The sequence below is a fragment of the Equus quagga genome, chromosome 11 (genome assembly GCF_021613505.1).
Source record: "Equus quagga isolate Etosha38 chromosome 11, UCLA_HA_Equagga_1.0, whole genome shotgun sequence".
NCBI lineage: Eukaryota > Metazoa > Chordata > Mammalia > Perissodactyla > Equidae > Equus > Equus quagga.
This window is the reverse complement of record NC_060277.1, coordinates 57335370-57362397: the sequence shown is the minus strand read 5'-3', so window position 1 is coordinate 57362397 and position 27028 is coordinate 57335370. Positions and strand designations below refer to the sequence as shown.

At 49.6% G+C, this 27028-nt stretch overlaps 1 protein-coding gene across 2 annotated transcripts; it reads left to right on the top strand.

Annotated features, from left to right (window-relative positions):
* Window positions 1–192: 192 nt before the first annotated feature.
* Window positions 193–27028, top strand: SHMT1 (serine hydroxymethyltransferase 1). Of its 2 annotated transcripts, none has more exons than XM_046674982.1 (12): window positions 193–344; window positions 6279–6393; window positions 7869–8014; window positions 14452–14567; window positions 14953–15113; window positions 18470–18551; window positions 19349–19561; window positions 20963–21079; window positions 22483–22605; window positions 24751–24867; window positions 25448–25558; window positions 25904–27028. In XM_046674982.1, exons 2-12 carry the CDS (start codon window positions 6298–6300, stop codon window positions 26074–26076), a joined length of 1455 nt encoding a protein of 484 aa, XP_046530938.1. In that variant the 5' UTR covers window positions 193–344; window positions 6279–6297; the 3' UTR covers window positions 26077–27028. The 2 variants fall into 2 exon arrangements, with proteins under 2 accessions (XP_046530938.1, XP_046530939.1); XM_046674983.1 differs by lacking the exon at window positions 193–344 and adding an exon at window positions 416–593.

Genomic DNA, 27028 nt, shown 5'->3' with positions numbered 1-27028 from the left:
CCAGCACGACGGCCGCAGCGCCGCCAGGCCCAGGAGAGCAGGGGCGCCGCGGGACCCGGCCAGGCCGGGGCCAGCCCCGCCCACCGCTCCGCTGCAGCCAATAGCGCTGGCGCGGCGGCGGGGCGTGGCCCTGCCTGGCTGAGCACTCTGATTGGGCGTCTCCGGGCGGGGCTGGGCCCCCGGCGGTGCGCAAGCCGCCGCGCGCCAAGTTCGGGGCTTCAGACTAGCGCGGCGGGTCACGTGGCAGGCGTGCGGCCACGGCAGGTCGGCTGCTTTCGGACTCTGCTCGCGCCGGCAGGAGCGTGTGGCCTCGGTGACTTCAGGCTGGTGCGCGCCCCGTTCCGGTAGGTAGGCGGCTTCAGGTACCAGGCCCTCGGTGTCCCCGGCGCTCGCGGGGGTGCTTTGGGTCCGCGCCTTCCGGCCGAGCTTGCCCCGCGCCTCTGCGAAGCCGGAAGTGTGAGGCGCGCCTGTTAGTGCCTGGGGTGAAGGGTCGGACAGCCGAGCCAGAGCGCCTGGTCCCTGGTCACAGATCGGTGCAGCGCGGGTGGCGGCCTCGGCCTTTGACACGGAGCGAAGGCTTGTTGCTGATACAGGTAGCCGCGCTCTACTGAGTACTTTTCTCGTTGAGCTCTTAAACTTAAGTGCAGCCTTTCACCTCGCGGCAGGATCCTCACAACAGAGCTGCAAGTCCGGCGCTGTCTTGTAGCCCGCTTTACAGAGAGGCTCGGAGAGAAGAGCCGACTTAGGCGCGACCCTGCAGCTAGCAGAATGGCACAGCCGGCAGGCGAAGCGAGGATCTCGGAGCCTGTGCCCTCAACCACTACGTATATGGTCCACCTGTCTTTGGAACGTGCGACCGGGTCCGGGCTGCGCCTGTTGTCTGCAATCTGTCACCTCTTGGTCTAGGAAACAAATGTTGCCCTGCAGGGTTCTTGGCCCGGTGCCCTGTGCTTCAGGTCCTGGAAGTTAAGCGACCCTTGGTCAGCTGAGACCAGCACAAACCTGTGCTTTCCATCAGGCAGTTGCTAGACTGGAAACACCAGCTTAGGTACTTATGGATTCATATCTTTAATCTCTTACTTGAGAGGGCGTGTAGCAGAGGGGGTAATTGCACTTTTGTTTACTGCTGTGTCACGGAAAGGGCTTTGAAACTAGAAGTAAACCAGGGTTCAGATGCTGACTTAATAGTCTATCTTAGACCACTCAGCTCTCTGAGCACCAGTTTCCTCTTCTGTAGAGATCACAATACCTATGATAGACAGATGGCATCCGACAGTGTAGTTCCCTCAGCAGACTCCTGGCTGGTTCCACGTATATGACAATGGCCCAGGGGAGATTTGGAGGCGTAGGGAGGCTGGTCACCTTGATGAGTGACTTCACTTACTAGGTCTGTTTCCCTGGGGTTGAGGTGAGGATCATGCCACACAGGAATGACATTTCCCCAATAGAAATATCTAACACTGTAGTGACAGTGGCAGCCTCAGTGAGCCGTGTGCCCCTGGGGTGCCCAGCAGGGGTTACTGAGTGGCAATGAAGATGGCCCTAAGATGCCCAGGTTTCTCTAGCAACGATAGTAGCAGGTCCTTTTTGAGTAGTACTGACTCTGTGCCTGGCACTGTTCTGAGTGCTCTCTGTCTGATACCTCACTTGATTCTCACAGCCAGCTTCAGAACCCTCATCATCCCTGTGTTGTATTGAGGGGACCAAGACACAGAGGTGTCAGTCCCTGGGTTGCATGTGAGGAAGTGTAGAGCGGGGTTTGAACCCAGCAGTCGGGCTCTGTGGCGAGCCTCAGCACCGTCTGCTCCGGTGTGGCCATCCTTGTTGGAAAGTGGGAGGATCGAGGCGTCCAGCTTGTGAGATGGCCACCTGCTCTTTTACATAAACCTTGATCTTCTCTAGTTGTTAGTTTCAGATTTCACAGATGGATTGAGAAATGGCCCCAAACCAAAGTTTCTAGAAAACAGTTTGAAACTTGTGAAACATGTACTGTCACGGTGACAATCTGTTTTCCCATCTTCCTCTTACCCTTGGGCCTTTGAATCTCTTCCGTGCTGTGCTTTGTTCCCCAGGCTTCAGCTACACGGGCCTGATTTCTGACCCTTGACAAGGCGAGCTTCTTCCTGTTAGGGCCTTTGCACCTGTGTTTGCTCCGCCCGGTGTTTGTTCCCTCTTAGCCCTGATCTCATAAGCTTGGCTCCTTTCCGCTGTTCAGCTCTCAGCTCAGGGGCCTTCCAGGCCCCGTCTAAAGAAGCCCCCCACTCGTTTATTGTCCTGGTAGCAATCACCGCCGCCTGAAGTTATCCTGTGTGCTGCTTTTTTCCTAGCTTATAGTCTGTTTCTCATGAGAGCAGGGCCTGTGTCTCGTTGGCCTTGGCAGTCTTAGTTCCTAGTTGAGTGCCTGGAATATAGGAGTTGCTTAATAGATATTTGCTGAAGAAATGAGTGAATTCCTTGTAGGCTAATAGTAGTGGAGTAGAGCTCTTAAATATCAAAAGTTTATTTTGAATTAAAGATAGAATTACTATATGATCATATTAAACATGGAATTATTCTGTGACCCAGAGATGCCACTTCTGGGTATATTCCCAAAAGAATTGAAAGCAGGGCCTTGATAATGTACCCCCATGTTCATAGCAGCGTTACTAGCAATAGCCAGAAGGTGGAAGCAAACCAAGTGTCCATCGACAGATGAACAGATAAACAACATGGTGTATGCAGACAATGGAACATTATTCCTCTGAAAGGGAAGGAAATTCTGACACATGCTGCAGCATGGGTGAACTTTGAGGACATTTTGCTAAGTGAAATAAGCCAAACACAAAAATATTGTATGAGTTCACTGACACGAGCTACCTGAAATAGTCAAATTCAAGACCAGAAAGTAGAATAGTTGCCGCCACGGGCTGGGGGAGAAGAGGATGGAGAGTCGTTCAATGGGGACAGGGTTTCAGTTTGGGAAGATGAAAAAGTTCTGCAGATGGATGGTGGTGATGGTTGCACAACTGAATTGTGGATTTAAAAATAGTTACAATGGTAAATTTTATGTAATGTGTATTTTTATCACACTTCAAAAAAAATATGAGAGCGAAGTTCAAGGTATATTGTTTTTCAGCCAACCTCCAGACCTTGAGAAAAGATGCTGAGTATGTCTTCCCTGAAGATAGGATTAGCTAAACGTGATAATCTTCTCTCTGCATCTTAAAACGTACAGTCTCAGGATCTTTGTCTTTCTCACTGTCATTCTGAATGCCCCAGGATATAAGATATACTTGATTTAATTGAAACACGACAAAGACTCTTGAGCTCTTTGTTTGAATAAAAAATTCAGACTTTTTCATGGTTAAAAACAGTGTAATTTGGGCTGCAGTTGGGATTTCATGGGGGCATGGATGAAGTCCTCCACTTGGGGGATGACTTGATCTGTATGTAATAGGGTGCAGGGGAGAAAACTCCTTCAGGTGGGCGGGCAGTGAGAGCAGGATGGCCCTGCAGGCCTGAGGGGGCATCACGAGGTAACTGTGACTCAGAATTAGCGTGTTGGGTCAAAAAAGGTTTGCAGTGAGGGCGAAGGGCAGCAGGTGGTTATGCTGGTGTGAAATGAGTGAGACCACAGCTGGAGGTGGAGACTGTGTTTCCCCGGGCAGAGTGGAACTGAATGCCTTTCACGGAATGGTTGCACGTTCAACCGTCCTTAGAGGAGAAGGGTTCCAAGTGGACTTCAGTTATTTGGTGGTTGAGAAATATCTTCTCTGCGTTGCTTGCCGTCATTGAGTCCTTTTTAACCTTGAATAGTCAATATTTAAAAGAAGTTTTTCTCTTTGAGATTCTAGGACCAGAGGGCCTATTTTGGCTCTTGTGCTTTTTTGTGTTTACCACCTGCCGAGGGCACGTGTGTGGCCCATGCAGAGGTCGTTGGGTTGCACTGGCCATTCTCCAGTACAGAGGTCAGCGCAGAGAATCATGGGCATAGTGCCCAAACCATCTACACGCCTTGCTCCACCTCTGACGGGAACGTGGACATGCCAGACACATTCGAGGCTGCCGGCCTTCAGCGAGGTGGCACTGCTGTTGCTGCAGAGGTGTCCACTGCATTTGAGTCCACGTGCTTGCAGTGTGCTTTGCGTTTTGCAGCCGTGGCTGTGTTTCTGATCGTGCTGTGCTTCTGTTCAAAAAATGGCTGCTTTGGAAACCCCCCTTAGGAATTTCCTGGTTAAACAATATTGATAGTTTCTTTTTAGTAGCTCTGCCAGAGATTAAGGAGGATCACTGTGATTTGGGACTCTTAAGCTGTTTTACTTAATGGGTACATTTGTCTAGCAAATGATACCGTATGTGTACTTGTGTAGGAAAACTGCACCCTTCCTGCTGTGTGTGTCCTTTATTCTCACACTACTACCACACTCAGAACACTTCTGACTCCAGATGTGGGGGTTTTCCACACATAAGCAATTCTGTCACACCAGCTGGGTATCCTGCCGTTCACTTCTGACACTCACCGGAGTTAGGGCAGACCCCACAGGCTGAGGGCTCAGACCTACAAGACTGCTCCCACTTCAGACGCCAGTCACAAGCACTAGGTCCCCAGGTTACCCACACTTTTGTCCAGCCTGCTACAAATCTGAGGTTCCCACGACCCACCTCCTTGGATTTGATCATTTGCTAGAACAGCTCACGGAACTCAGGGAAACATGATTACCAGTTTATCATATAACAAAGGACGTCATAAAGAGTTCAGATGAACAGCCAGGTGATGAGGTATATAGGGCGAGGTCCGGGAGGATCTTGAGCGCAGGAGCTTCTGTCCACGTGGAGCTGGGGTGCACCGCCCTCCTGCTACAGGGATGTGTTCACTAAGCTGGAAGCTCCCCAAACTCACACTTTGGGGGTTTTTATGGAGGCTTCATCACATGGGCGTGATCGATCATTAGCTGCATTTCCAGCCCCTCTCTCTTCTGCAGAGAATGGGGGATGGGGCTGGAAATCCCAAGCTTCTAATCATGGCTTGGTCTTTCTGGTGAGCAGCCCCCATCCAGGAGCCCACCTGGAATCACTACGTTAGAGCAAAAGATGCCCCTGGTGCTCTCATCACCTAGGAAACCACAAGGCCTTAGGAGCAGAGACTGTTATTTCCCAGTGCTCTTCCCTCGTGATTGCTCTCTCTCAGGCTAGACGTCCTTTCCTCACGTAGACTACCCCGACCCAGCTGTCCAGTGAGCCTGCCAGTCCAGCACCCAGGGCTTGCCCTCTGTGGCACTCCCCTTGTCTTATCCGTCTGCATTTAGGGCACCTGTTTCGTTTTCTGCTGTCTTCCCCACAATGGAAGCCCCATGAAGGCAGGGCTCCTGTCAGTTTTGTTCACCATGTGTTCCCAGTACCAACGCCGAGGCTGGACAGGGAAGGCCCTCAATAAATGGTTATCAAATGGATAAACTTTACATGAAAACTTACCAAATTAACGGGAAAGTACTGAACTGTTGATTAAGGGAGATTAGTTCCTGTAAATATTTCACCTTTCGCACTAGTGAAAACAGTGGAAGTTCCACTGATCACAAATTCTTGTTCTTTGTAGAAACATGTTAAGAAACATACATTTTGCAGCCGGCTGTATTTTAATGGGATGCAGTTTTCTGATGAGAAATGTAGACAGGTGGATCTGACCGGCAATTCTCACAGGAGGGTTTGTGTTGCCAGCGTGTGCTTCCTTCACAGCTCCTGCGGGAACTCAGGCTACTTAGAGCGTGCGTTTTGGAGTTTTGATTCTAATCTTCATGGCCAGCTTGCTGTGCAGTCCAGGGCTAAGACACTTTACTTTTCTGAGCCTCATTTTCATTACTTGAAAAATGGAAAAAATAATACTTATGTCAGCAGTTCATTTGTTCAGTCATTTGGCAAATATTACTTCAGGTACATCTGTGCTGGGGACTGTGGGAGAATTAAAAAAAAAAAAAAGAAACTCTCAGCCATTGCCTTTGAGGATATTAGCTTGGTTAGGAGGATCAGCCATGCCCAGGAAAAGTTCAGTGGAGGGAGGTGGTGCGGCCGGTGGGGCATGGGGTGGGGGCGGTTCTCGTTACTAGCGGGAAAGCAAGCTGACAGCCACAGTTCACAAAGGAACCAGAGGGCCACACCACGGTCTTGCAGTCAAATATCTTCATGTTTACTGAGCAGCTCTGAGGGAAGGGCTAAAAAAATGTGTCAGCACTTTGGCAACTTTGGAGAACTAACAGGTTGCGATGAGCTTTGACTAAATTTAATGGAAGTTTTTCCATTTTTAGGCAACTTCGAACCAGTGCAATGGCGACTCCAGTCAATGGGGCCCACGAGAATGCTGACCTGCGGTCCTCACATGATAAAATGATGGCACAGCCCCTTAAAGACAGCGACACTGAGGTGAGATTTGTGGGTTTTCATAGATGTTCTTAAATTGGAGGCTCTTGCTTCCATCTCTACTTCTAATCATAAATAAACTTTGTTCAACAGCCTTACAAGTAGTATAAGAGTGTCACATTTAGAGGCAGTGGCTGACAAAGTGGCTAAAAGTCCTTTGAAGGTAAATTGAAATATTTCTGAGTTTCTACAAAGTGCAGAGCAATGTGCTGGGGGCTCTGGACGAAAGGGGGGCAGAGGCAGGGGGTCACTGAGAACTGACCCTTTCCTTACTGTTCAGAGGAGCATATCTAGACACCAAGAAGCATCTTTTATTTATGTATTTTTATAACAGCTTTATATATGAGATATCATTCATTTACCATACAAGTCACCCATTTAAAGGATACGATTCAGTGGTTTTTAGTATATTCACAATCAATTTTAGAACATGTTCATCCCGTCAAAAAGAAACCTTGAACTTGGGCTGGCCCTGTGGTCTAGTGGTTAAGTTTGCATGCTCTGCTTCAGCAGCCCAGGGTTCGTGGGCCCAGATCCCAGTCACGGCCTTACATGCTGCTCATCAAGCCGTGCTGTGGCGCTGCCCCACATACAAAACAGAGGAAGACTGGCACAGGTGTTAGCTCAGCAACAATCTTCCTCAAGCAAAAAGAGGGAGATTGGCAACAGGTGTTAGCTCAGGGCCGATCTTTCTCAAGCAAAAAGAGGAAGATTGGCAATGGATGTTAGATTAGGGAGAATCGTGTGTTGTCCCCCCCTCCCCCAGCAAAAAAAGAAACCTCGAACCCATTAGCAGTCGCCCCTAGGCCCTGCCTAACTCCCCACCACTAGGCAACCACTAGTCTTCTTTCTGTCTGTATGGATTTACCTAAGCATCTTTTATTTTAAGGAAAAGGAGCAAGGAGTAAGGTTCAGGGAAGGAGAAAGTTGGTAAAATGTAGGGATGAAAATTAACAAGATGGCGTAGAATTAAAAATTAGGTGGGATACATATTTTAAAGATCATTTGCAGGGGCTGGCCCCGTGGCCGGGTGGTTAAGTTTGCATGTCCAGCTTCAGCGGCCCAGGGTTTCACCGGTTTGGATCCTGGGCGCGGACATGGCACCGCTCACCAGGCCATGCTGAGGCGGCGTCCCACATGCCACAACCGGAAGGACCCACAACTAGGTACTGAGGGGATTTGGGGAGAAAAAGAAAGGAAAAAAAAAAGATCGTTTTCTCTCCAGTCATTTTGTTTTTCTTAATTCATTGTCTTCTATTAATTCCTTCCTAGATGCTAAAATCTTTGAGGAAGATTTCTCTATCCCTTATGTGCTATGGAAGCCTTCTCAGTTTGGTTATTTTGGGTTATGGTCAGCTTCTGAGGCAAAATATGAATCTATAATAGTGGCTCTTCTCTTTATTAGGTTATTGCTTTGATTACAGCAAAATGTTAAACCAAAATGTCCAAAGGTTTAGCATCTGTTTTCTTCTCCTCAGGTTTATAACATCATTAAGAAGGAGAGTAACCGGCAGAGGGTCGGATTGGAGCTGATCGCGTCCGAGAACTTTGCCAGCCGAGCCGTTTTAGAGGCCCTGGGCTCTTGCTTAAATAACAAGTACTCTGAGGGGTACCCAGGCCAGAGGTACGTGAATGTGGTCAAAGACCTGCTTCTGACATTGTCATGTGAAGTACTGAGGGAGTATAGAGTCCAGACAATTTGGAAATTTCAGGAAACAACAAAGTTTTCAACTGTGGTGACTTCTTTTCCACTCCTGCTCGCTGACATAACTCAAAAGAGGTTAGGGTCACTTTAGCAGTCCCTTTGGGGGCTTTCTAGAATAATAGGCCAGTCTATAATGAGTGTGGAGCTGCTGGACTGTTGTCAAGCTTCTAGAAAAGGTCAGTACTCTGAGTGATGCCATGGAAGGTTGCTGTTGCCGTGTGGGTAGTCGAATCTGTATCAGGAGTGACCCGGAAGTGGAAACTGAGTCTGTCACACTGAATCTGTTGTGCTGGAAACGGTTTCTGCATTATAAATGTGGGATTTACATATGCAGTGATTTCAGTCAGCTCCTGCACCCCGAGAGCCATGATAAGTATACTCATTTTTGTTCTTTACGGTCATCATAATCAGGCAAAGATGATGATCACAGAATTTAATATTGCACATTTGTACGTTTGTATCCCAAAGGACATGGAAAAAGAAAGGCCACCATGGAGTTGAAGTGGCCTTCTATCCTGAGACACCCCTGAAGCTCTCTGTGGCAGAGCTGAGACCCAAGTTGAGGGTCTTTCCTGCTGTGAATCATCAGCTCTTACACTGTGCCTTGAAGAGCTCATTGGGTGTTTTCACCACTGATATGTCGTGTGACCCTCATGGCAGCCCTATAGGGCAGTGGGTGCTGTGCTCCACATTTTAAAGATGGGGAATCTGAGACTCACCAGAGTTCAGGGACTTGTCAAGTGTGCACACAGGTAGTGGAGCTGGGACTCGACTCCAGATGTTTTCACACTGTGGTGTGATAAAAAATAAATATCCGGACTTTGTCCCTGGTTCCTGGTACTGAGCTCCTAAAACCCTTGGAATTGCTTGGTGATAGGAGTGTCTTCTGTTATTCATAATGAGCCCTTTTTGACCACACCTGAGTTTATGGTAATGCAGTGACTCAGGGTGGGGCCCCTGCATGGCTTCAGGATGGAGGCTCGTCACCGGAAAGATCAGACTTGTGATGTGAAGGTCAGAACTTTCAGCTCCCTACCCCCAACCTCCAGGGATGGGAGGGGAGGCTGGAGCCGGTGCTCGTACAGCTTGAGGTGCTGGAAGGGTGGCACGCCCCCCATGCCTTGCCCTGTGCATCTCTTCCATTGGTTCCAGAGTTGAATCCTTTATAATAGACCAGTGACAAATAAAAATGGCAAGCAATAGGATATATTGGAGACTGTGAGGAAGCCATTTGGTATAAACCTAATTCGGCCTGACCTTGTCTTTCTAAAAGGGCCTGACCGAGGCCGTTGAGCATGCATTGTATATCTGCTTAGACATTCCCTATGGCAAGAACAAAGGCCCTTGAGATAAAGGTGCAACTTCCCTCCCCCTCCCAACGTTGGCATCTCCTTAAGGATTAAGCATCTTTCCTTAGGCTAGAAACTGATTGCTGCGCTCACCTGTGACCGCCCAGCTCGAGACAATAGACTTGACTCCTGCTACGCCCTCCGAGATAGCAGACCCACTACCTGCTGTGTCCATCAAGCACTGTGCTGACAGGGCAATCTTGTGACTATTGTGGGAGGGACATTTCAATCATATGTGAAACGTCCTGTTTGGGGGTATATAACCACTCTGTATACCTTACTTCTTTGGTGCCCTTTCTTCCTTTGGGAATAAGGGCCCCGGGCCATGGTCCTCAGATTTCAGCTCAGAATAAACTCTCCCAAATTTTCATTTATAGATTGGTTATGGATTATTTTCGTCGACACCAGTAATCGTAAGGAAAGCAGTTTCTTGAGTTTTGTGAGTTGTTCTAGTGAATTATCAAGCCTGAGGGCTGGTTATTGGGACCCCTGAATTGTAGCCAAGTTGGACAGAAATGTGGGTAGCCTGGGGACCTGGCACTTGAGACTGGCATCTGAAGTGGGGGCACCCTTAACCTGTGAGGTCTGAGCCAACTCTGGCTCGTTGGTGTCAGAGTTGAATGGAACTGTTGGACACCCAGTTGGGGGTCTGAGAATTGGTTGTTGGTGTTGGGAAACCACACACACGCTCCAAATCCCAGGCTGGCCCAGAAGTTTCAACATTTGTGGTTGATCTTGTGGAAAATACTCTGATGGCTCCTGGGCTTCCCGTCCCCACCTGGTGAACAGAGGGATTCCCATGTCTGGGGAGTGGAGACAGGTGGTCTCTGGCCCCCGTGAGGTGTTAAAGAGTCACTGTGTTTGCTGCTGTGGTTTGAGGGCACCCATTGGTCACTGGTGGCATCTCACTCCTCCGTGAGTTTTGTTGCAAAGGGGAACAGACACAGATGAAGAGTCTTAGTGTTAGGTGAAGTCGGTTTGAAGAGCAAGCTTAGCTGCCAGGCCACATCAGGCTTCTGGATCCCTTGCCGAGAGCTGGGGTCCCCACACAGTTGGAGACAGCAGCAGGGGACTGTTGGCGTTTATTGAGTGCTTGGCTGAGCTTCATCAGCACTCAGCTCTCATTTTTTTACATTTTAATGTCTCTGAAATTGGCATGAATCTGATTGATAGCGAGTCATAATATAATTGAAAATACTTTTCTCATCCTCAGTCATTAATAAGGCAATGGTCATCTTGTGGTTGAGCGTCTCAAACTGAGCAAGCACAGCAGTGCGTGTTCTAGGCATTGGGCTGAGTGCAATCCCCTGCGGCCCCCATTCTTCTGTGCTCTGCGGCCAGACTGCAGAGTCAGCACTCTCAGGGTCTTTCAGGATAAGGAATTAGACTTGGGTGGGTGAAATAGGTGCCCCCAGTCCCACGGCTGGTAAAGAGAACTGGGTTCCCACGGGCGCTGTCTGCACAGCACACGCTTTCCGCGGCTCCCTGCCGCGGCTTGTCTGTTGGAGATGAGGCAGGCAGGGGCTCAGGGCCTCGCCATGACCATGAATCGCTGGACTGTGTTTGCTCCCCTGGAAGACGGTTCTTTGCTAAGGCCCCTTCAGCCCTGACATCTCTGATGGTTCCAGGCATGAGCTGCTCTCCTTCAGGCTTGGGGAGACCACGCCCTCCCTTGGTCACAGAGCAGAGAATGAGGCTGGAAGGGACCTTCAAGATTACTCAGTGAAGCCCCTTTTGGTTTCAAGACTCATTCTATGATTTTTAATTACATAGGTGAACCAAATGAGACTAATATATATTAGAAAAACTTAAATAGAAGAGAGTTAAATCGTTTATTCGTTTTAAAGGACTCTTTTAAAAGGTGATTATTACCCATTTTCATGATCATGTTTTCTTAATAACATCAGTTTATCTTTTGGGATGTTATTAGTGATCAAAGTTAACGTATGAAAACAATATTGATCTAGCGTTAATGACTTTGCTTGATACAAATCTAAAAACAAAGTTCTGGTTTTTAATTTTTCTATAGCAATTTTATTGAGATATAATGTACATGCCATGCAGTTCACCCAAGTAAAGTGTGCAGTTCAATGGAAACCCCCTATGGTACCATAGAAAGATATTTGGTCTTTTTTTTTTTTTAAAGATTGGCACCTGAGCTAAGAACTGTTGCCAATCTTCTTCTTTATTTATTTTTTTTCTGTTTTATCTTCCCAACCCCCCCATACATAGCTGTATATCTTAGTTGCAGGTCTTTCTAGTTGTGGGATGTGGGACGCTGCCTCAACGTGGCCTGACAAGCAGTGCCATGTCTGCGCCCAGGGCTGCCGCAGCGGAGCACGCAAACTTAACCACTCAGCTACGGAGCCAGCCCCTGGTCTTTGTCCCATTCCTGACACACCTTTCAAATGCCTTGAGCGTCTTTTGTTCATAGTGAGCCCTTTCGAGACAAAACCTGAGTTTATGTGAAGGAAGTGGCTCTTGGTGGCCCTCTAGGTAGCTTTAGGATGGGGGCTGGTAGCCAGAAAGACCAACGCATTAGAGGCTGGAGACGGAGTTAATCACCAATGGCCAATGATTTCATCAATCACACCTCATAATGAAATCTCCACAAAAACCCTAAACGGGGAAGTTTGGAGGGCTTCCTGGGGGGGGTGAACACATTGAGGTGCTGGGAGGGCGTTACTCCTGGAGGGGGCATGGAAGCTCTGAGCCCTTCCCCATGCCTTTCCCTGTGCATCGCTTCCATTTGGCTGCTCCTGAGTTGCAGCCAAGTATAATAATAATAAGTTTATTATAATAACTTATAATAAACCGGTAATAATAAGGAAAGTACTTCCTGAGTTCTGTGTCATTCTATTGGATTATCGAACCTGAGGGGTGTCATGGGAATCCCCAAGTTGTCAGACAGAAATGTGGGTAACTTGGGGACCTGATAATTGCAACTGGCCTCTGAAGTGAGCATCCTGTGGGACTGAGCCCTTACCTGTGGGGTCTCTGGGAACTCCGGGTAGTTAGGTCAGAATTAAAGTGAATTGTATGACCCTAGTTGGTGTCAGAATCAGTTGATGTGAGGGAAAAACCCCACACATTTGGCATCAGAAATCTTGTCAGTTAGAACCTCTCGTTCCCCTTCTTTTCTTTATTGCAGTAAAATGTGCATAACATAAAATTTACCATTTTTAAGTGCACAGTTCAGTGGCATTAAGTACATTGATGTTGTTGTGCAACCCTCACCATCACCCATCTCTAGAACTTTCTCCTCTTGCAGAAACAAAGCTCTCATTATACAATAACGCCTGGCCAACAAGCACATGGAAAGATGCTGAACCTCTGTAATCATCAGGGGATGCAAACCAAAACCACGATGAGGTGTCACCTCACACCCTTTATAAAGGCTACTATCGGAAAAACAAAATAACAAATGTTGGCAAGGATGTGGAAAAATTGGAGCCTTGTGTACTGCTGGTAGGAATATAAAATGATGTAACCACTGTAGAAAATAGTGTGGGGGTTTCTCAAAAAATTAAATAGAATTACCACATGATCCAGCTATCTACTTCTGGGTATATAGCCAATAGCATTGAAAGCAGAATCTCAAGATATTTGCTCACCCATGTTTATTACAGCATTATTCACAATAGCCAAGAGGTGGGAGCAACCCAAGTGTCCATTTACCGATGCATGCGTAAGCAAAATGTGGTCTATCCATGCAATAGAATGTCCTTCAGTCTTAGAGAAGAAGGAAATCCTGTCACATGCTAAAACACAGATGAAGCTTGAGGACATTATGCTAAATGAAGTAAGCCAATCACAGAAAGACAAATATGGTATGATTCCACTTACGTGAGGTGCGTAGAGTAGTCAAATTCATAGAAACAGAAAGTAGAGTGATGGTTGCTAGGGGCTGAGGGGAGGAACAAATGGGGGGGAACAAATGGAGAGTTGTTTGGTGGGTATAGAGTTTCAGGTTTCTGAGATGAGAAAGTTCTAGAGATCTGTTGCACAACAATGTGAATATAGTTAACTAAACACTACTAAACTGTATGCTTAAAAATGGCTAAGATGGTAAATTTTATGTGTTTTTTAGTCTAATAAAAAAATGTATATATGTTTCATTTAAAAATTTTAAAGGTGTTTGTGAGCACAAGGCCCAAGTGTTAAAAGTTTCTTCTGAGCCAGCCCTGATGGCATAGGGGTTAAAGTTCCGCACACTCCACTTCAGCAGCACGGGTTTGGTTCTCGGGTGCAGAACCACACCACTCGTCTGTCAGTAGCCATGCTGTGGCGGTGGCTCACACAGAAGACCTAGAAGGACTTACAACTGGAATATACGACTATGTACTGGGGCTTTGGGGAGAAAAAAAAAGAGAGAGAGAAAGATTGGCAACAGATGTTAGCTTGGGGTGAATCTCTCCCAGCAAAAAGAAAAAATTTCTTCTGGATTGAGTTATTATGATTATTAATAGTATACAGATAATCAAAAACATAAATACATGGTAAATTTTGATATGTAATTGTCAAACAAAAAGTAAAATTTTATTGGAAATGCAAAAACAACCCCAATAACCACCCCCCGGCACACATACACACCGCTGCCAGCCCCTGGCACCTCTGCTCTGCTTTCTGTCTCTATGGATCTGGCTGCTCTTCGTACCTCATGTAGGGGACGCACACAGTAGTAACTGCTTGTTTCTCTTAGCATAATGATAATGCCCTCAAGGTCCATTCATATAGCATGTGTCAGAATTTTCTCTCTTTTTAAAGCTGGAACCCACCCCCTCTTTACAGCTGAGGAGCTACTTGCTCAGAGTCACACAGCTGCCTGGGTCTTCTGACCTCAGCACTGGAGGCACTGATGGAAGATGAGTTGTGTTGGGTTCAGGATACAAGTCCTAACCAGTTTTCCACTTGTGGTGTTCTGTCCTACCCCAAGCTGTGGCCTCTGCACTGAGCACAGAGTTTCGGGGCCAGAGTGGGCCCAAGTCTCTTGCTTTCCCCTCGCAGGTATTACGGCGGGACTGAGTTTATCGATGAACTGGAGCTCCTCTGTCAGAAGCGAGCGCTGCAGCTCTATGATCTGGACCCCCAGTGCTGGGGGGTCAACGTCCAGCCCTACTCAGGTAATTGCCATGTCCGGGCAGGCCTGGGCAGCCCCCTTCCTGCCAGTCTCCCGGGCTGATGTTCACAGCAAGAAGTCCTAAAGAGGACTGCCCGTAAATGAAAGTGAAAAATAAGCTAAGCCCCTCCTGGTTTGTGCGTCTTTCTCCATTGCCCTTGGCTCCCAGCTGCACTCGCCCCGCCCAGGCGGTGTCCTGTCTCTGAACGTGCCCCTCCACCTACAATCAAAGGCGTTGTTGTCGGGGAACTTCTAGGGGGCTTGGGGAATGCATAATGGCAGCCAGGCCTGTTCTGGCCATTCCTGGTTGATGGCCTGGTTGCCAAGCTCCAGGCACTTCTTAATGCCTCTGGGAAATAATCCTGCCTCCTCTGGTGTGTGTGTTCCAGGCTCCCCTGCAAACTTCGCAGTGTACACCGCCCTGGTGGAGCCCCATGGGCGCATCATGGGCCTGGACCTGCCCGATGGGGGCCACTTGACCCATGGGTTCATGACAGACAAGAAGAAAATCTCCGCTACATCCATCTTTTTTGAATCTATGCCCTATAAGGTAGGAGTGCATCTCTCTTCATAGCCCGGTGGTCTGTTTCCTCACAAAACCTCCAGCATTTCACTGTGCCTCTAGGAATAAGTAGTTTTGTTCACCTGGCACTACAGAAACCCCCACCTGTCACTGTTTGTCATTCCCTGCTCTGGGGACTCCACAGGCATTCAGGGCTCTTTGGGGTCAGCTGGGATGGAGAGCGGGGGTGCTGAGCTGAAGTGCAGGGAGATGGGTGGGGGAGGTGACTGCCCAGGAGGTTTCAGCTACAGCAGGGGTGCTGGCTGCTTCAGAACTAGAGGCAACGACAGCTGGGGTGACAGCTCCCAGCCCCCAGGGCAGCTACAGCCTGGCGCCTAGTGACAGCCCTGCTCAGAACCCCTGCGGGCCAGCAGCTGCAGCCCTGGCTCCAGCACGGATGCCAGCAGCTGTGTCAGCACCCAGCGCTCCACAGCTCAGTCAGAGCCAGCCCCTGCGGCCGGGAGGCTGGAGCCAGGGCTGCATGCCCACCCTCGCCTACGATGTCGCTGTTAGGAGAACAACTTGCCCCTGCACCCTGCCACCTTCCCGCACAGACTTGCCCTCAGCCAGCCACAGCCAGTACAAGCCATATGCCCAGCATGTATTTAAGTGAGGGTCTTTGTCATTATAAACAATTTGGTCAGAAAATGCATTAAGATTCATGGGCTCGCGCGAGGCATAGTGACTGTCTATAAAGATGATTCGAGTGGTGGGTAGAAAAGAGGTAACTTGCATACTTGTTTATGGTGCCCATGCTGATTCTTCCTCATGTCCAGGGACTGTCCTCTTGTGTTGATTGATGGTTAGTTTCATGTGTCCCACCATGAGCAGTGGTGGCAGTGCATCATTACGCTTGGCAGGATATCAGACACATGATTTTATCCTTTTAAGAAAATCAAGCCCGTGTTCTCTCTTGGCATCCGTGGTCTTTGTTGCATACCCTCGACTGCTCCCTCTTTATTAGCCTCTGTCTCAGTTCTAGTAATTGCACATGTGCTTTTTGTGTATAGATGACAGTTCATTTTTCATGGAAAGCCTAGGTGTTTCCAGTCACAGCTATCCTCATTGGCCAGTGCTGCCCTTGAAGAAGGACTTTGAAATGTGACAATAGTGCCAACGCTCTGTCTTTCCACTTAGAACACAAAAGCCAGTTTCTCCAGTTTCTTGTACTGTGGAAAGAATGGTGGCAGAGAGTCATCAATGGTTTGTTTTTGGACCTTCAATGAGGCCTTGGGCAGCCCCATGCGTTTTAGCCCAATGTCCTGTGTCACTGAAGAGTCTCTTCTGGGCATTGGCAAGCTCAGGGCTGCACCCCGGTCCCCCGCAGCCGCCCCTGTTTATGACGCGCACTGCTCAGGCGGCACCCCCGTGGGTGCAGTGGGGGATGCGAAGCAATGGGGCCTGGGACCCTGGCCAGCCTGGGCAGCAGGAGGCACAGCTCACCTGTGGGCACCGGCCTTGGTGGGCAGGGAGGACACAGCCTTACAGGCCTCCAGCAGTAGCCAGCATGGCTCCTCTGCCCACCAAGCTGCCTCCCTGCCCAGCCTTTGCCTGGACCCCTGCCCACTCCCTGAGACTCTCTCCACCCTCCAGGCAGCCGTCCCACACGAGCCAAGCGTTTCATCTCTGGAGAAACAGCAACACGAGCTCCAGCCGTGACTAACGAGCGCCTCCCCGCCGGCCGGAGCAGCTGCGGGGCTGCCCTCCTGCCCGCTGCCCCCGCAGCACTCCAGCTCCTCTGTACTTTGTTACCAAGACCCCTAAATTCTTCCAGGAGTTGTTTTTTGTTGAATTTTCAAGAGTAAAAAAGCAGGAAAACTTTGTGAAAGTCCCACAAGTTTAAAAAGCAAAATGTGAAAGGAGAGCATGGCAATAGATTTTTTTGGTAATTATGTCTTTTAAAAAATTTTTAGAATTATGTCCATTTTTTTACTGTGGGTCAGCTGTTGATTTTTCATTAAGATAACAGTTTCTTTGCCAAGTTCAGGTGACTGAGAAAGATCGGCTCACACCCCCAAAACAAACTCACAAAACCAAACCCCAAATGGTCCTTCGGCCTGCCTTTCCAGATGGTGCCTGGGCTTCTGTCCCCTTACCCACAAGCTTCGTAATTGAATTGAATTGTAAGCGCTCTTTTTATTGGGAGGGGTAACCACCAAACCCGAAACCCTTCCCTCTGGGGGCAGGGGCTTCAGAACGTGAAATTCCTCTCATGACCTCCTCCCCGGAGGGCTCCCATGCCCAGTGCCCCTAAGTTTACCTACAGGAAGCCCCCTTGATCATTTTTACTTCTCTTTGGCACTTTTTTGGTGCTTTAATCTAACTTTAACAAACTGAACTTACTAAGAAATGTGTTGCCAGAAAAGAAGAACTTGTCTTACGTTTCACAGGTAGATGGATCCACAGTCTGTCTGGAGTTGATGTGCGTGTGTGGGGTGAGGCAGCTGTCCAGAGAGCATCGTCTTGTGTGTGCATAAGCAGTTGACCCAGTGCCATTTACTGGAAGACCACCTTGCCCTGCAGTGCCACCGTTGTCATCCATCGATGACTGTGTCACCAGGGGTTCAGTTCCGCCCGGAAGACTGGCTGCTCTTCTACAGGCACACGCTGCCTTAGTCACTAGAACGTTTTTAAGTGTTCTTAAATTTCTCTCAATAGTGTTTTATGTAGAGGCCTTGTACATGTTTCATTAGGTATTTTATGGTTTTTGACACTAATGATACTATTAAAATGTCATTTTCTGGTTTTTGTTGCATACATATATAATTGATTTTTGGTTTTTGACCCTGTATCCAGTGACCTTGCTAAATTTACTTACTAATTCTAATAGCTTGCCTGTGGAGTCTCGGTTTTCCAGATGCAGTGTCTCAGTGTCTTTGTGTAATGTCAGCTTATGCCTTCTCACCCTTATGCTTTTTCTTTCTTTTTCTTGCTCGTTGTACTTGGATTGGAAGTCCTGTTGGCGGGCATTTTATCTCACTCCTGGAGGAAACACTGTTGCGTGGTGCGTGTCTGCCACTCCTATTTCATTCTGCAGCAGCTTTTTGGTTCCTTCTCGTCAAGCGGTAGAGCCCTGCCCCTGGAACCCCTCAGTGCACCCTGTCCCCGTGAGCGATACCTGGTTGTCTATGCCACTTGTGCAGGCCGAATACACTGGCACTCCTCTTGCCCTCAAGCCCTGGTCTGGGGCATCTCCCTGTCTCCATGGCAGCGCAGAGTGAGCAGCTTCGGGCAGGTGCAGGAAGGCCTCTTAGCCTTGACAGCTGGCGGGAGTGCAGGTGGGAGGGAGGCACACCGTGGCTGAGGAAGCAGCCTGAGCCTGCTATCTCTGTGACATTCCACAGGTGAACCCCGAGACTGGCTACATCAACTACGACCAGCTGGAGGAAAATGCTCGCCTCTTCCACCCAAAGCTCATTATCGCAGGTGACGAACCAGGCAGAGAGCAGCTGTAGGGTCAGCAGATCATGGCTTGTGCAGAAGGAAGATGTGAAGATGCCTCCCACTGTCCTTGCTTACTGCACTGCTAGTTTCTGCCTTAGATAGCTGAGCTGCTGGGGTCTAAGTGTATGCTTTTCTTTTCTTTTTTTTTTTTTAAAGATTGGCAACAGTTGTTAGCTCAGGTGCCAATCTTTTTGGGTTTTTTATCTGCTTTATCTCCCCAAACTCCGCCCCCCCCCACATAGCTGTATATATCTTAGTTGCAGGTCCTTCTATTTGTGGCATGCGGGCTGCCGCCTCAGCATGGCCTGATGAGCGGTGTCATGTCTGCACCCAGGATCCGAAACAGCGAAACTCTGGGCCGCCGCAGCGGAGCACGTGAACTTAACCACTCGGCCATGGGGGCCAGCCCCTGTATTCTTTTCTTTCAGGACAAATGTCATGTTTGCCACCATTAGTACTAGGGTGGAGTAAGATCCAAGGCTGTTCTTAGAGAACCATCTAGAAATGTTAATCCCTGACTGATTGGGGGTGGTAATAATAGTTGGTGGCCATCTCAACCACCATGACATCAAAGAGGCAGTGATCAGAGTGGTTGCCTTTGACACAAAAATGTTTTCCGAGGGCATTCTTCATTTCTGTTCCCAGACATTTTAGAGGGAGAAATCTCCAAGCTTTCAAATAATGCATACCCTGAGGCCACTTTGCAGATTTGCACTGCGGCCAATTGTGAGCTGGCCACGGGCATCTCTGGCTCCATCGTGTCACCTTTACCATCTTAGGAACCAGCTGCTACTCCCGAAACCTGGACTACGCTCGATTGCGGAAGATTGCAGATGACAATGGGGCGTATCTCATGGCCGACATGGCACACATCAGTGGGCTGGTGGCGGCTGGTGTGGTGCCCTCCCCCTTCGAGCACTGCCACGTGGTGTCCACCACCACCCACAAAACCCTGCGAGGCTGCCGGGCTGGCATGATCTTCTACAGGAGAGGTGTGCTCCTGCACGTGGGCTACAGGCGGGGTGCCGGGGTTTGCCTTTTTCCTCTGGAGGCTCACATTTGGTTTAGGAAGCTGGGGAAAGCTCTGACCTGGGAGCCCTTGAATATTTTAGGATCTCTTAAAGAGCTCCTTAGGAGGGGGCAACAGCAGCCTTTATAGAAGCGATCTAGAAGGAGGCCCTGAGCACAGCTGTCCAGGTCCTTGGGGAGGAACAAGGGCATTGTGCTGGGTGCCAGTGTCTTTTAGCTTAGCTAACCCTGCCCGAGAGGCAGACGTCGGAGAGAAAGGAAAGCATGCGTGGCTGGCGGGGGCCACCGGAAGGCCTCACAGCGCAGTGTTACTCTGCTGAGCTCCATGGTAGCAAGCAGGCTCCGTGGTAGTCAAACCATGAGACACTGATGCATAACCCACAGTACCAGTTTAGTCATTTTAGTGAGGAGTTTCTCTTTCCAGTAATGGAATGCTTACAATCCATGTGCAGGTGCTCCCCTTATCTTGGGATTCCCATACCTGAGCCAGCCAGATAGTGATCAGATCATCATTCAGCCCATGGTGAGACCTGTGCAGTAACCTTGCATCAGCCCTCTGGTGCATGGGTTTCTCTTTACCTCCAAGGCAGGGTCTCCTCACCCAGCCCCTGGCCAGGGCTGGACACACTCATGGCTTCTCAGTGCCCTGTTGCCTCCAAGCTACTCTGAGGTCCTTCTTCAGTCACGCTGAGGTTTCTGAGGCAGGCAGCCATTCCCACCTGCCTGGGAGATGTTTGTTTTTCCCACTGTCTGTTGGTGTGATTTGTTTGATCCAGCCAGCCAGATGGTTCTGCCATGTATACACTGTGTGATCTTGGAATAAGTCGTACAGCCTCTCTGTGCCTTATTACCTCACCTCACCGTAGGGTCTGATAATAGTACCTGTCCCTTCGGACTGCTGTTGCGAGGATTAAATGAATTAATTTAGCTAAAGTACTTAGAGCAGTTCCTGGCTCACAAGCAGCTCTCTATTAGAGGGACAGTAGCAGTTACTATTACTGATGATTAACTCTTTGTCAGAAAGAAAGCTTATTCCCTGTATCTAGCCAAGTGAGTCTCCTCCCCTTCGGAGTATTCATCTTGGAAGGCTGCTCTCTTGGACACTTCTTTGAGGAAATACGCCCAACGCAATTTCTTTGTTACAATCTCAGTGGGGGAAAATTTTTATCCTCCCGTGTCATCTGTGAAAGGGTGGCCTGCCCCCCTCTCCTCTGCAGCATTGTGGACCAGGTCTAGCCTCCAGGAGCAGAGGCCAGGCTTGTGCTCAGCGCCCCCACAGCCAGTCTGGGTTTGAGTCCAAGCAGGGAGGATACAGAGGGGACAGCCTATCGGGTGTTCCCATTCTGATATTTGTCTTCATTCAGGAGTGCGCAGTGTGGATCCCAAGACTGGCAAAGAGAGCCTGTACAACCTAGAGTCACTCATCAACTCCGCCGTGTTCCCAGGCCTCCAGGGAGGTCCCCACAACCACGCCATCGCTGGTAAAACTTTCCCGCAGCCACCCCAAAGCCCTCAGATGGCCCTTCACCCGACAGTGGCCCTGGCAGTCTGGGGTTCTCTCACTTTTGCTCATCCCGTGAACCCTAATTCCCATTTCACCTGTCCACCCAAAGTGTGTGCCAGGCCTTCCACGCTGGAGTAAAATGAGAGGAACAGCTCTCTCTAGGAGATGCTAACAAGGAAGAAAAGGGAAACAGTGGTGATGGGTGTGGTAGGGACAAGAAGGAATGATGGCCACTCCACATGCATGGCCACCCCTAGGCAAAACTGAGAGCCAGGCCAGGGTCCCTGTGCAGCCCTTGTAAAGAAACAACAGGGAGGGGATGTGACAATAGAAGGCATAGCCAAGGGAATGTGTGATTAGCAAGGACAAGTTGCTGCTCCCCTAACATCCTGACCTCCAGTGGACGTGGAGGCACTGTGTCTGACTCTCACACTGTTGACCTTAGGGTCACACTGGTAACTCGTGGGTCCAGTTCCACAATCACCCAGCAAGCTGTTTGACTTGTTTCTTCTCTGTTTATACAAGTGGCTTAGCAAATTTGTGATGATTTCAAAGTTATCCCACTATCTCATTTGGAACAAAGCAATTGTTAAAGGAGCCCAGGGGGAAGGTGTAACGTCTCCATCAAGAGAAGCACTAGCTTTTCCAAAGAGCGAAGTAGAGGAAGCAGTGAGTGGGGACTTTGAGGCCCCCGGGGCTGGGGAGGGGCGCGTGTCCACCGGGGTGTTTTCACGTTGCCCCTTTATACCTCCAAGCCCAGCACCTGCAGTTTTCTCAAATCTAGGATGATGGGATCGCCTGGTCTCCAGCAAGTCCAGGCCATTTCCAGTCATTTCCACAAACATTGGTTGGAGGCTTCTGTGCCAGACTCCGGCACACATATTTTGCATTCTCCTCCATCTTCCGTGCCACTTTACACAGCCCTCGGGACTGAGTACAAGGTACCAGATGAGTCTGGAGGTGCAGGATAAAACAGCCTGCTCCTCCAGCTGGACTCTGAGCTGAAAGATCTGCATAATTTGGCAATAAAGCATCAGCTTTTGGGGCAGCTAAGTAATTGTTTTCACATAGCAAGCTTAAAAAGGACTGGAAAATCCCTCTTGCTTAAGTGCAGCTTTCCTGTGGTAATCTCATTAGCCCGAGACTTCCATGCCTGGGGAAAGGCTGCCTCAAAGGCACTTCCCCAAAGAGAGGAGGTCTAGAGGTCTAGCCAGGTAATTGTAGGGTTAAAAATAGATGTCATTTTGGGGCGAAATGTAACCCAGCCCCTTTGGTGACACTGAGACGCAGGGGAGCCTGAGTGGAAGCGAGGGGTTTTTGACTCACAGTCTGTCTTTTGATCCCGTCCGGCCTTCCTGACCCATGGTCTCTTCCTGCCAGGGGTTGCTGTGGCCCTGAAGCAAGCCATGACTCCGGAATTCAGACTCTATCAGCGCCAGGTGGTGGCCAACTGCAGGGCTCTGGCTGAGAGCTTGATGGCGCTGGGCTACACAGTAGTAACAGGTACCGACGGAAAGTGCTGGCTGGCACCCTGCTCCTCGTGGTTGCACTGAGACTTGCAGCCCGGTTCGTCCAGTCAGGGTGTGGCTGTGGGCCGGTGGCCCTGGGCTCCTCCAGAGGAACCGGCGTGCCCGTTGTGGCCTCCCCCTCCTTGCACTATGCCAGCTGCCTCCTCGGCCACGCCATAAATGATGGTCATAGTAACTGCTGTTTGTTGCCTGGCGAGTGAAGCCACAAGTCCTCGGAACAACTTTCTACAAGGAGTTCCTGAGGCTCAGCTGAGAGGTCACACAGCTGATGGAGGGCAGGACCCAGGGCCTTCTTGACAGCAGTGCCTCGCACTGTCCCACTGGAGTGTCCCCACTCACCCCCGAGGGTCAGGGCACAACAGGCCCTCCCACGGGAGCTCGGGGGTGGTTGCTATGTCCATGTTGGCTTTCATACAAAAGATAGTGGTGCTGAGTAGCCTGAGTGAGATGGACTTGCCAAGGGAGGGCCCACTCGGTGCTGTCCGCCTGTCCCTGCGGCCGCCACAATCAGGACAGCATTTCTGGCAGACAGCGTGCCATGTTATCCAGAGGAAGGGCAGCTTTCCTCTGCTCACAAGGCTGCCGTGTATGCTAGCAGTGGGGTGGTCCAGGGAGGTGGTTCCTGGCATCCCCTAGGCTCGGGGGCCCACCCTGCCCGCTGCCCTTCACGGGGTCTACAGGCCCCAGTCTGAGGAGTGGGCCCCCACCAAGCCTTGTGTTCGTGAGGGGCAGAGCTAGGTAGGACCCTTCTTTTCTGTGTTACTTCCCTTCCTTTCTTTGCTTTCTCCTTCACCCTCTACATCTTCCAGTAAGAAAGCCCCAGAAATCTCAGTGTGGACCGTGACCTTCAAGGTCCTTTAGGTCACTGTTTCTCACACTTGGATATGCACACAGATCCCCTGGGCACCCTGTAAAAATGCAGGTTCTGACTCCATAGGTCTGAGCTGGGGTCTGCCTTTCTCACCAGCTCCCAGGTGATGCTGGTCCAGGAACCAGGCTTGGCATTGCAAGGATTTAGGCCAAACAGGCGTCACATGGCAGCCTGGCAGCCCTGGCACTGCTCAAAGCCTCCCAGCGAGTCTTCTCCACCTTACTAAGCTCCCAGGCCTGCCCTCAGCCCTTGTTCACTCTGCTCTGAGGACACATGCAGATAGCTGACGCAGACGATGTGACCACAAGAACAGCCCGCATTTGTGGATACCTGCTTTGTGCCTGGTGCTCGCCAAGCACTGTATACACTACCTTTTTTAAACCTCAAAACAGGCTTGTGAATTATTGGTCTTACTTTACAAATAGGCGTCTGAGGTTCTAAAATGTTGAGCTGCCTGACTAGAGCCACATCGCTAATAAGTGGGTGGCTGTGACCTAGTTTACTTGAATCTTTGAAGTCGTTGCTGTTATCCAGCTCAGTGACCTAGGATTAGCAAGAGTTCAAGGTGGAAAGATGCAGGTGCTCGGACTCCTGGGTGGCCTTGGGCCAGTTCCAGAGAGTTCTGATAGCTTCAATATCCTCATCTGCACCATTTTGGTAATACTGTCACCCTCGCAGGATTAGGGATAAAATATATGACAGACTAGCAGTGTCTGGTGCCTACAAGGTGCTCAGTGAATGTAGTGGTCACCCACCGTGACCATAAATTGAACCGCTACCTGCTACTCTGAGGCCACTTAGGGGGAATCTTGAAGATGGATTTCAGAGACACATGAGAAATTCCCAAGTGATTTGTCAGAGAAAACAGAAGTCACGAATGGCACTGAACACACTGTCACTCCCCAGACAAGCTTCCAGGCCCTTCCCCGGCTCCTGGTGTGTTGGGTCATGGCAGGGGGTAGTCTGGGCTGTGGAAACCACTGGTCATTTTCCTCTCAGCCTCACAGGCCCCCTCTGCATCATCAGGTACCCTTTTTAAACTACTCTGTCCTTTCAACTCTTGGGCCCTGGGCATCTTCTTTGGCAGGTGGTTAAAGCCTTCCCGGACACACGATGGGGTGTGCACTTTCCTCACCTCCTCTGCTGTGCCCCCTCCAGCCCTCATCCTCATTTCTTAGAGGAGAGAGATTCCTTCACTTGGCATGGAATTGGCCTTCTGCATTCCTACATGTCCAACTTGGTTTCCAGGTGGTTCTGACAACCATTTGATCCTCGTGGATCTCCGTTCCAAAGGCACAGATGGTGGCAGGGCTGAGAAGGTGCTAGAAGCCTGTTCTATTGCCTGCAACAAGAACACCTGCCCAGGTGAGAATCCTCCTTGGTCTTCTCTTCTCTACCTCTCCTGTCTGCATTTCTTATAGTCAGAGTTATAGCTGATGATAATATGGCTCTGGGGACAGACATCAAATGACTTGGGGGCATAGACATCCCATGCTAGATGGGAACCAAGTCATGGCTCTCCTGCCTGCTCCTTCTGACACAGCTCTAACCCTGCCAGAGACAGAGACGGAGGGACAGGAGGAGTGCTTGGAGGTGGGGAGGCATTACAACGAGGGGAAGGGGCCTTGAAAACAGGCCCAATTTCTCAGTGGGTTGTTAATCAGATGTGACGCATCTCAAACCCAGACAGATGCCAGCCTCACTCGTAGGAGCAAGGGCCACATCACAGAAGGGGACTTTCTTACTATTTAAAACAGGGCGGCCAGAATGTCCCCCTGTCGCCTGTGCCCTTGCTTCTGCCTCTAGTGTTGGAACCAGCTGTGCCCTTCTCGCGGGACTGAGCCAGCATCTGCAAGCCTGTTCCTTTTGCCCAAGTATCCTTTGTAATGCAAGTGGTCACTGGTGAGTGGCGTGGGCCCAGGGACAAAACTTATTTATCTTGAAGGTGACAGAAGTGCACTGCGGCCCAGCGGACTGCGACTGGGGACCCCAGCACTGACCTCGCGCGGGCTTTTGGAAAAAGAGTTCCAAAAAGTAGCCCAGTTTATTCATAGAGGTAAGGATAAAGGTTTGGAGGTTTGCCACGTGGTGGTGTGTGTATGGAGGCTCCGTGACAGAGCAGTTGAGACCTAGCCACTGAAGGACATTTCTGTGTCGAGGCTGAGTGCTGGGGACAGGAGACAGCAAAAATCACCTACTAACCCATCTGCTCTGAGAGGTCTTACCCAGGGAAGAGAGCATGCAAGTATTGTTTCTGGGGTGCACATTAATGCCCACAGTTGTCACGCCCCCAGCTGCCAAGGGCATTGGGGCAGCCGGGCCTCGGGTATGTCTTGGGCCCGCTGAGCCCCAGCACAGCACTGTGGCCCAGAGGGGACTCGTTTGTCTTTTGCCGCCACAGGGATAGAACTGACTCTGCAGATTCAGAATGATGTGGGCATCAAGGCCACCCTGAAGGAGTTCAAGGAGAAACTGGCAGGGGACGAGAAGCACCAAAGGGCTGTCAGGGCTCTGAGGGAGGAGGTGGAGAGCTTCGCCTCTCTCTTCCCTCTGCCCGGCCTGCCTGACTTCTAGAGGAGCCCACGGTCGCACCTGCCCCCACACCAGAGCACCGGGCCTGCCCAGGAGCCACCTGCTCAAGGACCCAGTGCCCTTCTGAGGAGAAAGAGCTGCCCCACACGGGACCTCACCGACTTCTTTGTGCCTCTTAGATTTCTTTTTGGACTCTCATTACATTATGTTCTTGACAAATCAAAATTTGTTTAAGGACCATTGTTAGTAATTCTGGAAAAAGTTCTTAAGGAATTTAAATTTGAACCTCACTATCCCACAGCTATAAATAGTTATTCTGGAAAAATGAAATACTATCTAGCATTTAGCCTTAATTCATTTAGACAATTGAGTAGGCCAGAGCTATTGGAAAGATTCCAGGAATTTTACTCACCCTTCTCTTAGTTACTGGGCTTCCTCCTGACTCGCTGCAACAAATAAGAAACACTCAAGTTCATGGCTCATAAAAGCTGCCCATTCTTAATATGTTATTACCTGGCAGGATGCCAAAGGAGAACTGAATTGTGATGGTTACAATTGAAGAGAGAAATCCTCCTGAAGTTTCTGCTGTGTGCTTTCAATAAGAATTGTAAGTTAGTCAAGTCCACGCCGGGTGCCACCAGAGTTTGTTGGCAGCTCAGTACACTGTGGAAATGGTCTCCGTCACCTACCCCCCTAGGCAGGTGGGGGAGCCTGGGGCACCTAGTCCCGTCCTGGTGTGAGCACCAGCCCGGGCCCTTCCTGCTCTGCCTGAGACAACCACCTCCCTCATGTAGTCAGGAAACCAAATGTCACCTTCCCAGAGAAACTTTATTTTTCACAAAGCTGAAGTGCAAAACATGGATGACCATTTTTAATAAGCAGAATCAAGTTTTTAACCACAGAATGTCTACAAGAATTATAGCTTTAAAAAATACAACCAGTTTTTATATTTCAAAAATATTACAACTCAAATAAATTAATTTCTTAAAAAGTA